Genomic DNA, 15,154 nt, shown 5'->3' with positions numbered 1-15,154 from the left:
CACATGGAGTTTGCATTGCAGTTGCTTCTAGGGCCTCTGGCCTGAGGCAGGGACAGTTGAAGGCTGTGACAAAGCCTCTTCCCTGTCTCCTTCCCCAGGAAGTCCTTTCTGAGCTGCTGAACATTTCCCTCCAGGCACCTCGGCATGAGGGGGTGGGTTTGGGGTTCCTGGGAATATGGTTCCTCCCCCAGCTCCGTCCTTTTGCCCTTTCCGCTCAGTGGGTCCTTTGTGAGAAAGGAGGTAAGGATACTTCTTGGCCTCCTCCAGACCTGGGCCTCACAGTGAGGAACCAGCCACCTGAGCAGACAGAACAGGAGCCTGAGGGACTGTGCATGGTGTTTATTAGTGATGACAGGTGGGACAGGGTCTTGTGGAGCATGCTCTGTAGGTCACACACTAGAGCCATAAGGCAAGGGCAGATGGGGCCTCTGGGGGCTGTCCACTGGGTCCTGTCTCTCCCCATCTAACCCTAACTTAACAAGCAGCAGCTATGAATCAGGGAGTCAAGTTGGGGGCCCATATCTCCCAGGAGGCATGAGGCCCAAGAACAGGAATGACAGATGCAAGAGCAAAAGGATGAGGGGAGCAAAGAGGCCCCCAAAGCTGTTCCATACGTTCTCTGCTATACAACACCCGCCTTTCCCAAACCCCCAATCCAGGCTGGCTCCCATCCACCGTTTAGCTTGGCCGTACTCCTGGTTGCTGGTCCTGTCAGGTATGAGGAAGCGTCCCGGCAGGGTGAGGAGAGCCCTTTCTAGAGCATCAGCTGTGAGGCTTCTGGCCCAGCCTAGCTGGCCTGCTGCTCCAGGCTTGTATGTGGTGCCCCACGCAGCTGAAGGATGGCAATGCCACCCACCCTTGGGCTTTGATTGTCTCATTTCTAGTGTGGCAGTGAGCTGAGTGGCAGCTCTCGGACCCCAATGCACAACCCGAGTCCCTTGACTATTAGGACTGTGTCTGCTCAGGGACCTTGTTTCTTCCTCATACCATGTTGCTCACACCCCACCCTCCTCACTTTGAGGGGGTATCCCTTCCCTGAGTGGTGGGAAGGCCCCTGCTGAGGGGGTCCTGGCCTGAGGGCACTGCCCAGTGGGGCAGCTTGTGCAGGAGGGGAAGGTGCCAGGGGTGCAGCACATAGCTAGTACCTGGAATGGGAGCCTAGGGGAGGGTCACTGCCCAGGAGGTGAGGGGGCCCCCTGCTTCTTCCAGAACTTTGGGACCATAGGCAGCCCTGGAGTTGGGGCTGGGCAGGGGGTTGCGGGGGCTGAGCCTAGTGCCAGCCTAATGCCAGTCTAACGCCAACCTGCCTGGAGTGGGTGCCCCAGCCAGCTGTGCCTGTGCCTGCCAGGGTCGGGCAGCAGGAGGCATTCAGTAGCTATCTTTAGGCCAGGGCCGGTTGCGCTGCCAGTTCCGGTCATTGTGGTTGTGCTCTGAGTCCTGGGCAAGGAGTCGGTCTTGGGGGTCGTGCCCATTGGCACTCGGCAGCCCTGAGGTGTGTTGGCGGTGGGGCTGGTACAGGTCCCGGTAGGCATCCGTATAGTCGTCCAGGTGGTGGGAGCTGCGTGGCGAGGATCCTGTCCAGGCTTGGCGGGAGCTCTCGCTGGCTTCGTCTGAGGGCATCAAGCTGTCCCGCTCGAGGGGGGAGTGCTCCTCACCACGCTCCCCCAGGAGCTGCTGGTTCTGGGGGCAACACAACAGCTCTAAGTGAGGCAGTGCAGACCCCCTGTTGGCCGGCTCCCACCTCTAGCAGGAAGTGGGATTCTTCCCCTTCAACAATCAGTTCCCGGGTAGAGGAAACAGTGCAAGGAACGGAAGCATACTGGAGCATCTTTTCTTTTCAGATATGGAAAACTGGAGCGTATGACTCTTGCCACATTCAGGCTCTGCCTTCAAGACAGACCAGAGAAAGCTTTGAGAGTGTGTTTCTAGAAAAGTAACCTCCGGTTCACCAGCTCATTGATTTATTCCCTCTCGCATCAGGAAGTTCCTTCGTGCATCTGCCCCAGCACAGCTGAGTTCTCTGACCCTTTGGCCTTCAAACTGTAGGCCAAGGACGAGCCTCTGGGCGGGGAGGGGCCCTGCTTTGGCTGGCTTCGCCGGAATATCAGTGCCCATTGGAAATGGTTACCTGAAGCCCGGGGATGGCACCGGGAGGGCCCAGAAGGCCGGGGCCGGGGGCGGGGTGGTGTGTGGCCCGCCAGTAAACCTCCAGGTACTCAGCCAAGTGCTCACACGCGTCCTCCAGCTGGTTCTCATCCAGAATCACATCAAATGACTCCTGCGCAGGGAAAGGGAAGGGGGAGCATTGGTTTCCTTTCAGCAGCAGCCCCCACCGTCCCCATCACTCTTCCAACCCCAGGGAAAACAACTGCAGAAGGCACCGGAGTAGCTTTCCCAGGCACTCACCGGTGGGCACTGAACCAGTTTGTCATATGCCATCATCTGGACAGTTAGGTGCTTCATCTGTGACTTCCCGCGGGAGCGGATGAGCCGCTGCAGCACCTGAGGGGAAAGAGCAGAGCGAGGCCTGGGGATCCTGGGCAGAGCTGGGCCTAGAGGGAACTGGCCATGTCTCCCACTTGTGATCTGGCATCAGGAAAAGGGAATTCAGGCTGGGGCAGGGACCAAGCTGAGTTACAGCCCATTCTCGGAGGACAACCCTGGGGGCCTCCTGCATTTCCACTGCTCACCTTCGGTGAGGAGACTTTGACAAAGACGATGATGGGGGCCAGTGAGGTCTTGGCCAGCTGTGCTGGGTGGTTGATGGTGTCAGCATCCAACACTACCAGCTGCAGGGATTTGGCCAGCTCGAATATGCGCTCGATCTCACTCTGCACTTCAGCTAAAAAGGGAGGAGCCACAATGCTCACTGGCTGCTCCACCCACTTCCTCCAATGAGGCTTGGGGTTCTCCCCAATGGTGAAAGGGAAGGAATTGGAGGGAGAAGGTGTTCGTCAAGGCCTGGGCAGGCAAAGCCCAGGCAATTGAGGACATCAGGGGCGTTCTCGATCCTGGGGCAGGTGGAGAAGGAGCTGGGGAAGAGAGAGGTAGGAAGAGGGTTCTCGGTGAGGCCTGCATGGACCGCAAAGTGGGCGCCTGGGACTGCTCACCGATGCTGGAGCGGGCGGAGGAGCGCTCAATGATGGTCCTCTTGCCGGGATTGTTGAGCACGGACCGCTTTGCCAGGGAGAGGTCAGCTGTGACTCGGGTGATGGAAATCCTGGGGCAGGGGTGGAGAATTCCAGCTCACTTCTAAATGTCAAGCCCTGGGCCCGACTTACCCAGGACCTCTTTACTCCTAACTGTCCCTCCAGAGCAGACCTTGCTGCAGACACCTGGAAGGAGGCAGTGATAGTCTGCCTGGTTCTCACACCACTCCGGCCCAGGGCAGCTTACCTGCCATCAAACCTATGTTTGAGGAAGTCGAAGAGAGCCTTCTGCATCATGTCTGTGACCTGGTGGGCGAGGTTGGGAGGGGGGAAGGCATGGAATGGACTGAGGGCCCTCTTGGAGAGGGGCAGCATCCCCAGGCATGGCCCTGGAGCCCACCCCTTCCACCCAGACCTGGGGGATGGCGGGTGGGGAGAAACAACACACCCTCCCACTGTCCCTCGGGGCCTTCGCATGGCAGGCTGGGTAGAGGTAACTCTTTGGGGTCTCACCTCATAACCTTTCAGAGAGGGTCCCACCAACACCACAGGCCGCATGGAGGGCACCACATCATAAGGGGGAACATGTTCTGCCTGCAGAAGTGACCTGAGGTCAGGCAAAGCCATGGCCCTGTGGTCTGCCCTCTGCCTGACTGGAGTGGGGAGATCAGAAGTGCTGGGCTCCCTCCCCTGTCTGTCCTGCTGCCCCTCCACAATGACTGCCCAGAAGCCTGTCCCCACAGCCACAAGCCATGAGCCCCCCAGCCCAGGTCCCTTCCTTGACTCACCTGCTTTTGCTTCTGCTTGGCTTTTTGGAAAAGGGAAATAAAAGATTAAAGTTGATGAAGGGGGGAAAGGCCCTGGGGGCATGTATTCCCTTCCCCCGGGGAGACACTGGGCTTCTCCCAGCTATTTTGACCCCTCCACCAACCCTTTCTCACACAGGTCACCTGGGGAGAATCTCCTTGCCCCCTGTGTCCTAACAACCCACCTACCCAAGACAGGTGAGTTGGGGGGAGGCTACCTAGAGACGGAGGAGGGGAGCGCCGGTTGCCAATGTCACTCAGGCTGGAGGGGTTCCCGGATCTCCTGAGAGCAGCAAGAGAGATCAGTAAGCGTCTTTGTATGTATATGCTCTACACATTATTTAACAGTTGTAAATATTTCCTTATGTTTTAGCTAGGGAGGAAGGTGTGTGTGACGTGCATCTGTGTGTATGTATGTATATTTGTGCGGTGTAAATGTGTATAGCGGGTCTGAATGTATTGGGGGTGGGATATGCATGCATGTACAGTGAAGCAGGCTTCAGGTAAAGTGCACACGTGTGTGTGTGTGTGGGTGGGGGGGTGTTACTGAGTCACAGCCCTGCTCTCACCTGGCCTTCTGCTCCTGCTTGAGCCGGATGCTCTCCAGGCGCTGGGGGCTGGGGATGAAGGCAATGTCCCCGCCCTCTTTCACTAGCCGCCCGATCCACCAGTCATTGCTGTACTTCTGGGGGCAGGGTGGAGCGGGAAGAGACAGTGAGAAGAGGCGGCCCAGGCCACAGCCCTAGCTGTGGAGGAGCCAGGCAGGCATTCACAGGGCTGGTTTGACACAGCAGCACAAAGAGAAGGGGCAGGAGAAGGGACAGCCAGGTTTGAGCCTCCCAAAATTTCCACAGGAGGCATCACAGCTGTCATAGAGGACCTAAGAGACAGCTAATCTAACTGCTCACTTTCCACATATGGAGACGGAGGCCCAAGCCAGGTCTCGGATGGAGACCCTGGGGATTGCATCTTGTATATGAGAAGTGTCCGGGTGTGAGTTAAGGACAAGAGTTGAGTTCAGGGATTTGTTTATAGGACTAAAGTAAGAGGCATGGAGACTGGAGCAGAGCAGGGAAATTATGTGGCTACTATCTGGAAGGAAGGGGGTTGGTTACCTCTTTAATGTGCAGAAAATCTTTGGCCTCAAAGTTGACTCCAGAGCCCTGGACTGGGCACTCCTCGTCCAGTACGCCACAGTAGCTGACATTGGTCCTCACAGCAAATGCCACGGGTTTGTGCTAGAAAATTTGGTCATCAGTGTCAACGAGGGGAGCCTCAGAGCACCCCTTCTAGTTTCAGTATCCCATCAGCAGAGGGCGGGGAGGGGAAGGCATCGTCTGCCCTACACACACATACACACACACACACACACACACACGCACAATCTTTCACACTCAGGTACATCCTGCCCAGTGACCCTTCGGGACTTAGGACGGAGCACAGATTCTATCCAGCCTGGCCTGTTTTGCCCCCAGCCCACAAGCAAGAGGATACCTTGGCCCTCTCGAGCTGCTGCTGAGCCTGGCTCTCCACTTCACGCCGGGCGCTCTCCCGGTCCTCCTCTAGGGAGACGTCTGAGTCCAGAGATGGGCGGCTGGTATAGGAGTCCGCTGAACCCTGCCACGGGGAAGAGGCTGTGACCCCTGGGCTCAGGTGGGAAGGGAATATAGAAGCACTCTCTGACCCCTATAGTAGTGCCTCCATGAACCCCAGCCTCTCCATGTCCATAGGGGTGGCCACACCCCAATGGTCCCTCCGATTTCCCTGAGAAGGACCATAGTTCCTCTAGCGCTGTAGGAAAGCCCCCCAATCCATGTGATAAGATCTGGGCCCCTCCCCCCAAGACTATTAATACTGCAGCTTTGAATAGAGCCTTCACTTCCCTCCTTCCTCCCTTTTCTTCCCTCTACCACATCCTCCCAGGCGGAGGGAAGGGAGATGTACTGAAGATGATATATTGAAGATGATTCTGAATCCAGGCGACCCAGTGAGCTCTCTTTTTCACATCAGCCTGCAAAGCAACCTAGACTTTATCCCTTTAAAATGCCTGGCAGGAATACAGCCAGCTGGGAACAGTCAAGAGATGCTGGTTGGCATGGCCCTGGTCCTGAGTGTCAGGATACAGCCATCCACCCCTTAGGTCTCATCTTCCCCAGTCCCTACCTTTCCAGGTTGAAGGGGACACAGAGCTACCCAACTCCTGGAAGTTACTTCCTCTATACTCTCCCCCCCATCCCCACCCCCCATCTTCTTTCCTCTCACACGTGCTGGGGCAACTGGCCAGGTGTGGGCAGCAAAGGACACCGACTAAGAAGGCAACACAAAGCTATCTCCCTGGGTGTGTGAGGCTGGGCCACACCCACCACCTGGCCCATATCTCCCCACCCCTCCCCCAAGGGGCCTATCCTGGAGGAAGGCCATGTTGGTGCCCAGCAACCCAGCCAGAGGAGCAGTACCCTGAGGATGTAGGGGCGGGGGCCTTTGGTAACCTTAACCAGGAAGAGTGTCTGAGTCCTGCCCGTTGGCAGGGTCTTTGGGCAACAAGGGTGCATTTGGAGGGTTGCAGAGCTCACCTTCAAGGCTGTGAGAAAGACATACAATTGAGTAAAGGAAGCTGGATCTTAGGACAGGAGGGTAGAAGTCAGGATGTCTGGGTGTCCCTCTCAGTGTAGGGAAAAGGGAAGCTTTTGTTTTCTGCCTCAGTTTCCCCTCTTTACGATCAGAGGCCTGATGTGGCACTTCCATCAATTCTGAGGTACAAGGTGGCAGAGATAAATAGGAACCTAGTTCGGGTCCACGTGGGAATGTGTGTGTATTAACAGAAGCGGTTTTAGGATATTCTCAACCTGAGGAACATTCCTTCACGCACGCGGTGCATGAGCACCTACAGAAGGCAGCAGAGGCCAGACTCTCAGTGGGGAAGACAGACTCAAACACCTGCTGTCGCCATGCCCTCTGCCCCAGTCCCACCACAGGCAAGAGGGCAGGTCAGCTTGATATCTGCCCAGGCTCTAGAGCGTAAGCTAAAGTCAATGTCTGGGGTAGACGGAAGACACGAAGACAGCACAGGTGGGAAATTCTCATTTTACAGAGAAGTAGATTCTGCCTGCTGTTCCTCATCTCTCTTGAGAACAAAATAAGGCTGGGTTGGCAGTAGGATAAAGGGTGCTGAGCCCCAGAAAGAACCTTTGCATTGTTAGTAGAGTGTGGGATCTCCTTCCAGGGGTCTTAGATGTACGAGGGGTCTTAGATGTGGGAGACAGCTGAATGAAGCGGATAGGGGCCAACAGGCCAGGAGGCAGGAGGTAAGGCAGGATGATCATTCACTTTGATAAGTTTCCGTCAGATGCCTCTTAGATGCCCTGACCTGTGCTGGAAGAGGAGTCTGGCCTTTATCTCGGCTCTCCAGGCTCTCAGCCTAATTTAGTCATCTTAATGTCCCTACCTGGGGTATCTGGGTTACCTGGCCTCTCATTCTAGGATAGGAATGATAGAATCTCTCCCTAAATGTTTAATGAGTTGGGCTCAGAATGGAACCCCCTCTCTATTATTCCCAAGTCCTCAGAGTTCACCCATCTTTCATGCTCTGGTATCACTTGGGGAGGCCAGGGCTGCCCTTCCAGGCCTACTCTGGGGTCTTGCCTTCCCTACCCCATTATGCCAGAGCAGCCAGAGGCTCAGTACTTTGGAGCTGCCAGGAGTTGGCACAGTGCCCTAGTGATGCCCCCCTTGCTTGGTGAGTGTGTGGGCAGGCTGCAGCTCCACTCTTGCCTGGCACGGGGGAAGGAGAGGAGGGAGATGAGCCAGTGGATTTATTTAGAGCCTGATCTCCCTCCTACTGCTTCAGAGGGGACCTCAGGGAGAGCAAGGAGCCAGGCAAGAGAAAGGGAAGTGGGGGAGGGTGATCCAGGGCCCAGAAAGGGATGGGGAGTGAGCAATGGGTTAGCAGGCTGCCCCTAACGCAGTCTACATGTCAGTCTTTCCCTTGCAACAGCTCTTGCCTTACCACCAGCGATGGGAAGAATCTTCTAGGGCCCTCCAGCCAAGCAGGAAGGTTTGTTCTCAAGCTCACCTTGGCACCCTGGGCCATACCAGCTGTCTCTTCAACTGTCACAAAGAGGTGTCCACCAGAGCCTTGAAAATCATCTGCTCTAGCTGCCATGTAATTAGGCCCAGAGGCCCAATGGGGAATTGGCCCAGCAGGAGCCCAGGAAAGGACTGATAGCTGCCTATTCTGAGCCCTAGAGCTCATCTATCCTGGGCTGGGCAGCAAGAGATGGGAGAAGACTCAAACACTCCACTTTCGATCCTGGAGTGCTCTACCCTCTACGCCTATCAAGGACCCCTTCCAAGCCATCTAGTGGTCCTCTTCTAAGGAGGCCTTCTTGCAGGATGTTTGAGAGAAGGCACCGAGAAGCAGCTCCCCATCTTTGCTCCATCCTTCCAGGCACTCTCCATGTTCCCTGAGCTCCGGGAATCACTGCCTAATGAGCTGATTTGTCTCAGTGGGTCAGGAGATAAAAGCAAAAAGGAGAATTAAATATTTATCGGTTGCCTGGTTCTCTGAGCAAAGAGCTTCCTCTCCATCCCCAGGCCCTCAGCTCCTCTGGCTTCAGCTTCAGGTCCTCCATGCTGAGAGGAGCTCAGGGTGCCTGCTGTTCTGAGGATGCCTCAGCAGGAGGCACGGACTGGATGGGGCTCAGTCAGCTGGCCCACCCATGTGCTGGGTGCCCACTTTCCAGTCTGGGAGAGAAGCTGGGCTAGAGGCAGGTTGAAGAGATGAGGCAAGCTCAGGATGGAAGTGGGAAGGAATAATGGAGGTCTTCAAGTTTTGTGATCTTTCTGTCTGAAGAGGCTGGTACCCGATTCTCTGGTGTTCTCTCAGGCTCCCTAAATTTGTCCTGTATTTGAGTCATAGGAGGTCTGGATTGTCCCCCTCCCCAAGAAATTCAGCTTCTCCTCTGAAGGCGGTCGTGTTCAGACCCCATCAATCCACCTGTGGGAACTTGAGACATGTCGTGTGCCCTTTCTAAAGCCCCTGTTCCCTCGGTCTCTAGTCCTCCCTCTACCCTTCTGTTCTGGGCTTTGGAGCCACTTGCTCGAGCCTTCCCCTTACACTACTCCCTCCCTGCACACAGCCCATGCTCCTTGGTCTAGGATTGGGGAACCGCGGAACCCGCGGCACGAAAATCCATCGCCCCACTTTCCTGGAGCGCCCCCCTTCCCCGCAACGCTCTTCCCCGCCACGTTTTTTCAAAGTCCTGGACTGGGAGAAGGGTCCAAGGGAGAGGAAGTGTCACCCCAACTTCCCCACCCCCACCCTCATCGTGGGCACTCACCGCCTCCGAGTCCTCAAACCCGGGCACGTAGGAGTCGTCATACATGGGGGAGTCCGGGTGGGGGGAAGCGAGCGGCGCCGGGGGCGGGAGCGGCCTGGAGGCAGGGGCGAGGACAGCGGGCCGCGCCCGACAGCGGCCACCGAGCCCCGCAGCCCTGCGGGCGGCGGCGCAGCACGAGAGAGCGCGAAGGAGGGAGCGAGCCGCGAAGACCAGCTGCTCCGAGCTCAAATCACCGCTTTCCCCCACCCCAACCCCCAAACCCAGCCAGTCCCACCCCGAGCGCCGCTGAGGAATCTGGCGCTGGCTCCTACAACAATAGTGCCCGCCCACCTGACCCCCCTCCCCGGGAGCACGCGGGGGCGGCGACTGGGGCGCCCGCCACCCGGGGAGCCCGAGACCCGCCTGGGAGAGGGTAGCGGACGGGAGCTGGGTAGAAGGTGGGTCCCCCAGCACCTAGGGACCCGAGGGGCGGCGGGGAGGAAGGGGAGGAGAGACTGAGGGCGGGCGGATCCTGGCTGGGAGAAGGCGGGGCGAGGAGAGATGCAGAGACTGAGACGCTCGGCAACCCAGGAAATACTCCGCTGGGAAACAAAGGGCTGGAGCGGTGGAGGGGAGGGGGAGCGGAGAGGCGGAGGGAAAGGAGACCCGAACCCGGAGAGAAGCGGGCGCAGGTTATTGGGAGGCAGGAGAGGGAGAAAGGAGAGATAGAGGCAGGAGGAAGGCGGGGAAGACAGGAAAATGGGGAGACAGAAGAGGCGGGGCTGGGGCAGGCGCAGACGGGGGAGGGGCCCCAGGTGAGCGGGAGGCGTGTCTGGGCCCTGGCGGTCCCTGAGACTCCACAAGGGAACCCCGTAATGGCACTGGGGAGGAATGGGTTTGGCGACTCCACGTCAATGCCATGAAAGTAGCTCCTGCCACACCAGGTCCTCGGCCCTCTCATAGCACCCTGCAGCAAGGGGCCGTGTCGCCCAAGCCGTGCAAGAGGGCAGGTTTTGGGTCCGGCCGCCCCACACCGGGTGCACAGGCAGATTCCATCCTAGTCTGGCCAGGATGGGGGGGGTTCCCTAATTCACTTCCTCGCCGAGGACTGTGCCAGGCATTGCCAAGGCACCCGTGGGAATTGGGACAGGGAGGGGCTGTTTTAGGCTGTTTAACGGACTGGGAAAGAAACCAGAAGGTGGAGGTAGGGGGATTGTGGCTGTGACAGAAGGTGGGGTCCTGGACAGACTGAGGTAGGGAGGGGGAAGGGCAAATCTGGCCAGAGTCATTAGCTTAAGGCCAGATTTCCTCCTTAGCAAAAGGATGGGGTTGGAGTGGCCCGTATCCCCGTTGGAGCCACATGTACCACTCTACACCAGTCAGTCTCCTTTAAAGGAGCACTGAGACTTGAAGTTAGAGACCGAGCAGCAGCAGCCCTTGTTTTGAGCCAACTTCCCCAAAGATCCACCACCTATTTGAGCTCCCTCCTTTTTTTCCATCTCCTGAGCAAAAGCATTCCCTTTGAATTTTGACTGCCTATCGGCCCCCCTCGCACCCACCACCTAGAGGGGGATGTGAGATGACAGAAGGTTACCAGCTGGAGGACTTCGGAGCTCAGTCCTTTTCCATTCCCAGTTTTTCACCCCAAGGCGGTGAATCAACAATCTACTCATCCCTTTACATTCCTGGGCTACAGTGGAATTAGAAAACCAAAACTGACAGGGTTTGAGGAGACCTATGGGAGAAAGCACTGTTCATGGGAAAGAAAGACCACCCAAACCAACTGGCTTCCTACTTATGCCACTTGTGCTGTTGGCAAGAAAAAGAGAGAAGGGGCCTACTCTTAAGACCGTCGTTAGTCTGTCTGACCCTGTGAGTGGTACAGCCCTGCACAGTCTCTTCTTCCTGCTGGATCTGGAAAACAATTTTGTTGGAGCCCCAATGACTGAGGGGACCAATCACTACTGGGAGAGGCAGTCCGCTTTCCCAGTTCCCTCTCCTGAGTCCAGCATCATTTGGTGGTCGGTCATTTATTGGACTCTTCTGTCTTGGAAGTTCCCAGACACTCTGTCTTCTCACTTTTGTGCCGTTTCCCAGTTCCTCAGAATCCCTATATGCTCCTCTTTTATTCTCTGCCTCTTCATTTCCTTCTGTTGTTCCAGAGGGGCAAAAAGAAGGCATGAGGTGTAAGAGAATATGACCCTCAAGGTGCCCTCTTCTGGGAGATAACTCTAATGAAGAAGACCGCTGCTGAGGCATCTGCTTCTCTCCCCATCTTTGAATCTACTCTCCTGGCCTCTCCTTTTGGGAATCCCCACCACCAGGGGGTCCCAGGGACTGTAGGTAACTGTGGATCTGCCATGAGCTTCATTCCTTCCTCACACACCTTGTTGTAAAGACAACATCCCCATACAGGACGATAGTGTCTAAGTCTCCTTTGGTCTCCCTCCTGAAGCATCTGAAGCATGAGTCGCTATGCCAACCACCCCCAGGAGACAGGTTCAAGTTCCTCTTACCTGGGCCCATCCCCTGGGTCTTGCAGGGCTTCAGAGCCTCTCTCTCTCTTTCCCTTATCTTGAGTTGCTACTCAATACCCCCTTCTACTTCTCACCTCACCCACACTTGCCTACTCCAGTTTTCATGCCAACCTAGTGACTTTCTGTCCTGTAACAAGACATGTGCCTGTCAGTGTCTTGTGGCCCTTAACCCCTTTTCTTTTCCATGACTGAGCATAAGGGAAGAGAGCTGAGGGAAAAAAAACACACGGATTCCAGGAGAGGATTCCTCCTTCCCTCTTATTAGGAGAGAGCTGTTAGACTGGCAGCTAGCAGGTACCCAAGGCAAGGAAGCAGGACGTAGGAGGAAAGCCTGAATAACCAGGTTTGGGAGTTGGAGTTCTTGGGAAACTCTAGAATACTTTCTAGCTTCTCCTATAAGTGTACCAGGAAGCGGAGAAGATCCCAGTCCCTCATTATTGAATGGGGAAACTGAGGCAGGAGCTAGGACCTCTGGGAAGTCCTCCACAGCAGTCTTTAAGATCTGGACCAAACCAAATATCCCAGTGTTCTAGATGCTAGGCTGTCCCCAGGGAACCTGGGGAGGGTTGGGTGGGGAGAGTTTGGCAGAGCCCTCCTCTCTCTGTCCTCTTTTCTAGCTCCCCAGTCAGTCCTCTCCTTCTATCCCAGTCCCAGTGCTTGGAGGCTGCCAGCTCTGTCTGCTCCTTTTTTTCTTGCCCCCTCATTCACCCTTAGCCTCACCTTTGGTTTCCCTCCCTCTCCATCACTGCAGTCTCCCCCAAATACGGCCCTTTTCCTAGCTTGGAGTGGGGCTTTCCTCCCACCCCTGGGGAGGGCCCCCCCCTCCCCGTTTACCTCATTCAGCAGGAAGGTTGCACTGGAGTCAGAAAAAGACATAGACCGGACTAGCGGCCTCTCCCCCTCCCCGGGGCCAGGGGCTCCGAGGCGGGAGCAGGACCGGGCTGCAGCTGTGCACAAGGGCTGCTGCCTGCACGCTTGGCCTCGCCCCACGCCTGCCTGGCTCCGCCGCCTGCTCCCTTCCCTCTCTCCAGGTTCCCTCCCCCTTTCCTCTTCCCTCCCTCCCTCCCTCACTCCCTTTCTCGCCTTCTCTGTCACTCTCGCCCTCTCCCGTCGCCTTTCAGTCCTGCTCTCTCCATTTCCGTCTCATCTTCTTCCTCTTTACGATTCCTGTTCTGTTTATCGGGTTGCCTCCCACTGTCCTTCCATCCGTAAAGCTCTCATCCCTTTTCCGCCTGCCCACCCTCACTTCTTCCTCTATCTCCTCCCCAGAAAAGGGACTCTGGAATTCCCACCGCCGCAGGCAGAAGGGCGGGAGTAGCTCAAGGGCTGCCCGATTCTGGAGCTTCGGGCAGAAGGTTCTGATCCCCTGACCCCAGCTCGGTGCTCCCACGCCCAGCCTCCAGCGCCCGAGAAAGGAAAGCACCGCGGTCCCCGTGGCGGCTCCGACCGACCTCAGCAGAGGAACGGATGGAAAAAGAACGCTCATGTGCTGCTAGCTAGCCCCAGCGTCAAGGCGCCCCCTCTGGATTTCGGGGAAGCCACGTCCATCCGCCGTCCCAGGCCCAAACCCGGTGGCTCCTGCGGGATCGAATTGGAGGCAGTCTAACCGGGACGCGCCCGGCGCCTGGGGAATCTCTACCGTCTCTGGTCTCTGGTGCTAGCGCCGCGGGCCTCAGCCTGGGAAGGCGAAGAGTGAGGCGTGGCGGCTCCTCCCCCAGCGGCTGCAGCGCCCCCTGGACTCACTAGCGGGCTGGCGGCACAAGCCCTCCAGGTGGCGGCACAGGCCCGGGGGTCCCTTCTGTCCGCCGGCAGGAGTTCGGCCCTACCAGTAGGAGGCGCTGCCCTGGCCAGAACAGAGGGGGCGCAGCTCCGAGCCCGACCCCCACCGAAGCCCAGGATAAACCTCTCTCCCTCCGCTCTTTCCAGGAGCTGCGGACCCATCTCCAGACCCCTAGTATGGAGACTCCAGGCTGCACTCTATTCCCACCCCTGTGGGGCTCTTTTTAGATATTTGGTCCCTCTGGAGCTCTAGATCCCTCTTACCTCCATCCTGGTCTCCAGAGGCGACCACGCGGAGCCTGGCAGCGACCCGGTAGGGCCTGGGCGGCAGGGAGTACAGAGTCGTGGGACCGCTCCTCGGGTCGGTACCCCTCCCGCCCCCTTCGGCGGGCACGTCAAACAGGACAAGCCCAAGTTCTGGCGGGGGAAGGGGGGAGCAGGGGTGTATCCCCAGCCAGCTCTCTCCTTGCACCCTCTGAACGGATCAGCCTCTCATTGGTTCCTCCACACCCACAGCACCCCGATGCTAGACTCTTCTCCATACCAAAGAGGACGGCTAGGGGGCCGGGAGGGTGTCGTAGATACCCTTGTGGAAACGGACACACCCTGAAGCTGACTGCCCCGGGTCCCCAACTTCTCCTTGGCACCAGCTAGAACGCTTTCCTTTCTGGTCCAGGACGCTTCACTGCCCTCCTAGCCCTTCTTTTAATTCCCTTGCCCTCAACCCTCCTGTCCCCTGGGGATCTTGCAAGACATCCCTCCCTCTGTGTTTAGCTGATCCTCCAATTGCCCTCATTCCAGAGGGAGCTACATTGGGGGAGAATTAATTCTCCTCTCCACCCCCAGCTCCTTCTCAAGCTGGACTTAACCGGGAAAGCGCTCTGGGAAGTCACTTCCCTCCCACTGTGGTGTAGTCCAGTGACTCCAAGGATTCCCCTACCACCTACCTACCCCCGAGTCACTCAGCTTCAACTAATCAGACGAGATATAGAGGTGGTGTACGTTTTCGTAAAAATGTGCATAGAGGTTTTTATGTTTGTTTTTTGTGTTTGCTTTTTTGTTGTTGGCTCTAATAGAGGGAGCAGAAGCGTTGCCTTTCATTTGGCATTAAGACCTGAAGGGAGAGAGCCCCCCCTCCCCCATACTCCCCCGCTGACCACAGCTAATGGACTAGCTCTTCTGGGCCTTGGGGCAGCTTTAGTTTCCATAGGAGAAGGGGGGGTGGGGTGGGGGGGTGCTGGCCAAGTCAAGCAATTGTCCCTGGCTTCTCCCTCCCTCCTTGTTTCCCTCCACTCTTTGAGAACCTACAGCCTAGAATTCCATCTCTCTCCACTCCTTTCTTTAAAATAGAAATATCAATGACTTCTCTCTGAACCTATCAGAGGGAATCTGAGGTGAATAGAGGCAGCTCGGCAACCTTCAGTTTTTCTCATTTTCACTCCAGCTGCTGGATCACACAGCCCTCTCCCTTCTGCCAGGAAGAGAAGGTAGGAACCTCAGAGCTAGAGCTGGGAGCCTAGTCCCCAGGTCCCCAGAACTGTCCTCTCTTAGCTGGCCCCCCAAGA

General features: G+C 57.0%; 1 protein-coding gene across 2 annotated transcripts; it reads right to left on the bottom strand.

Moving 5' to 3' along the window:
• Positions 1–324: 324 nt before the first annotated feature.
• Positions 325–12,798, bottom strand: CACNB3 (calcium voltage-gated channel auxiliary subunit beta 3). 2 transcript variants are annotated; one of them, XM_081060910.1, is made up of 13 exons: positions 12,645–12,798; positions 5,450–5,572; positions 5,071–5,193; positions 4,525–4,640; positions 4,174–4,238; positions 3,938–3,957; positions 3,663–3,743; positions 3,397–3,455; positions 3,111–3,220; positions 2,691–2,842; positions 2,407–2,502; positions 2,129–2,278; positions 325–1,680 (listed from the first exon to the last, which is right to left on the bottom strand). In XM_081060910.1, exons 1-13 carry the CDS (start codon positions 12,684–12,686, stop codon positions 1,369–1,371), a joined length of 1,449 nt encoding a protein of 482 aa, XP_080917036.1. In that variant the 5' UTR covers positions 12,687–12,798; the 3' UTR covers positions 325–1,368. The 2 variants fall into 2 exon arrangements, with proteins under 2 accessions (XP_080917036.1, XP_080917035.1); XM_081060909.1 differs by lacking the exon at positions 12,645–12,798 and adding an exon at positions 9,295–9,933.
• Positions 12,799–15,154: the final 2,356 nt, after the last annotated feature.

This window comes from Rhinolophus hipposideros, assembly GCF_964194185.1.
Source record: "Rhinolophus hipposideros genome assembly, chromosome: 9".
In the NCBI taxonomy this organism is placed as follows: Eukaryota; Metazoa; Chordata; class Mammalia; order Chiroptera; family Rhinolophidae; genus Rhinolophus; species Rhinolophus hipposideros.
This window is presented reverse-complemented; position numbering and strand designations above follow the sequence as displayed.

Coding starts and splice junctions, on each gene's coding strand:
- CACNB3 (XM_081060909.1), bottom strand. CDS start 9,339: ATGTATGACGACTCCTACGTGCCCGGGTTTGAGGACTCGGAGGCG. Junction 4,239..4,524: donor AAGCAGGAGCAGAAGGCCAG/GTGAGAGCAGGG, acceptor TGCTGCTCTCAG/GAGATCCGGGAACCCCTCCA. Junction 3,456..3,662: donor CCTCTCTGAAAGGTTATGAG/GTGAGACCCCAA, acceptor CTCGCCCACCAG/GTCACAGACATGATGCAGAA.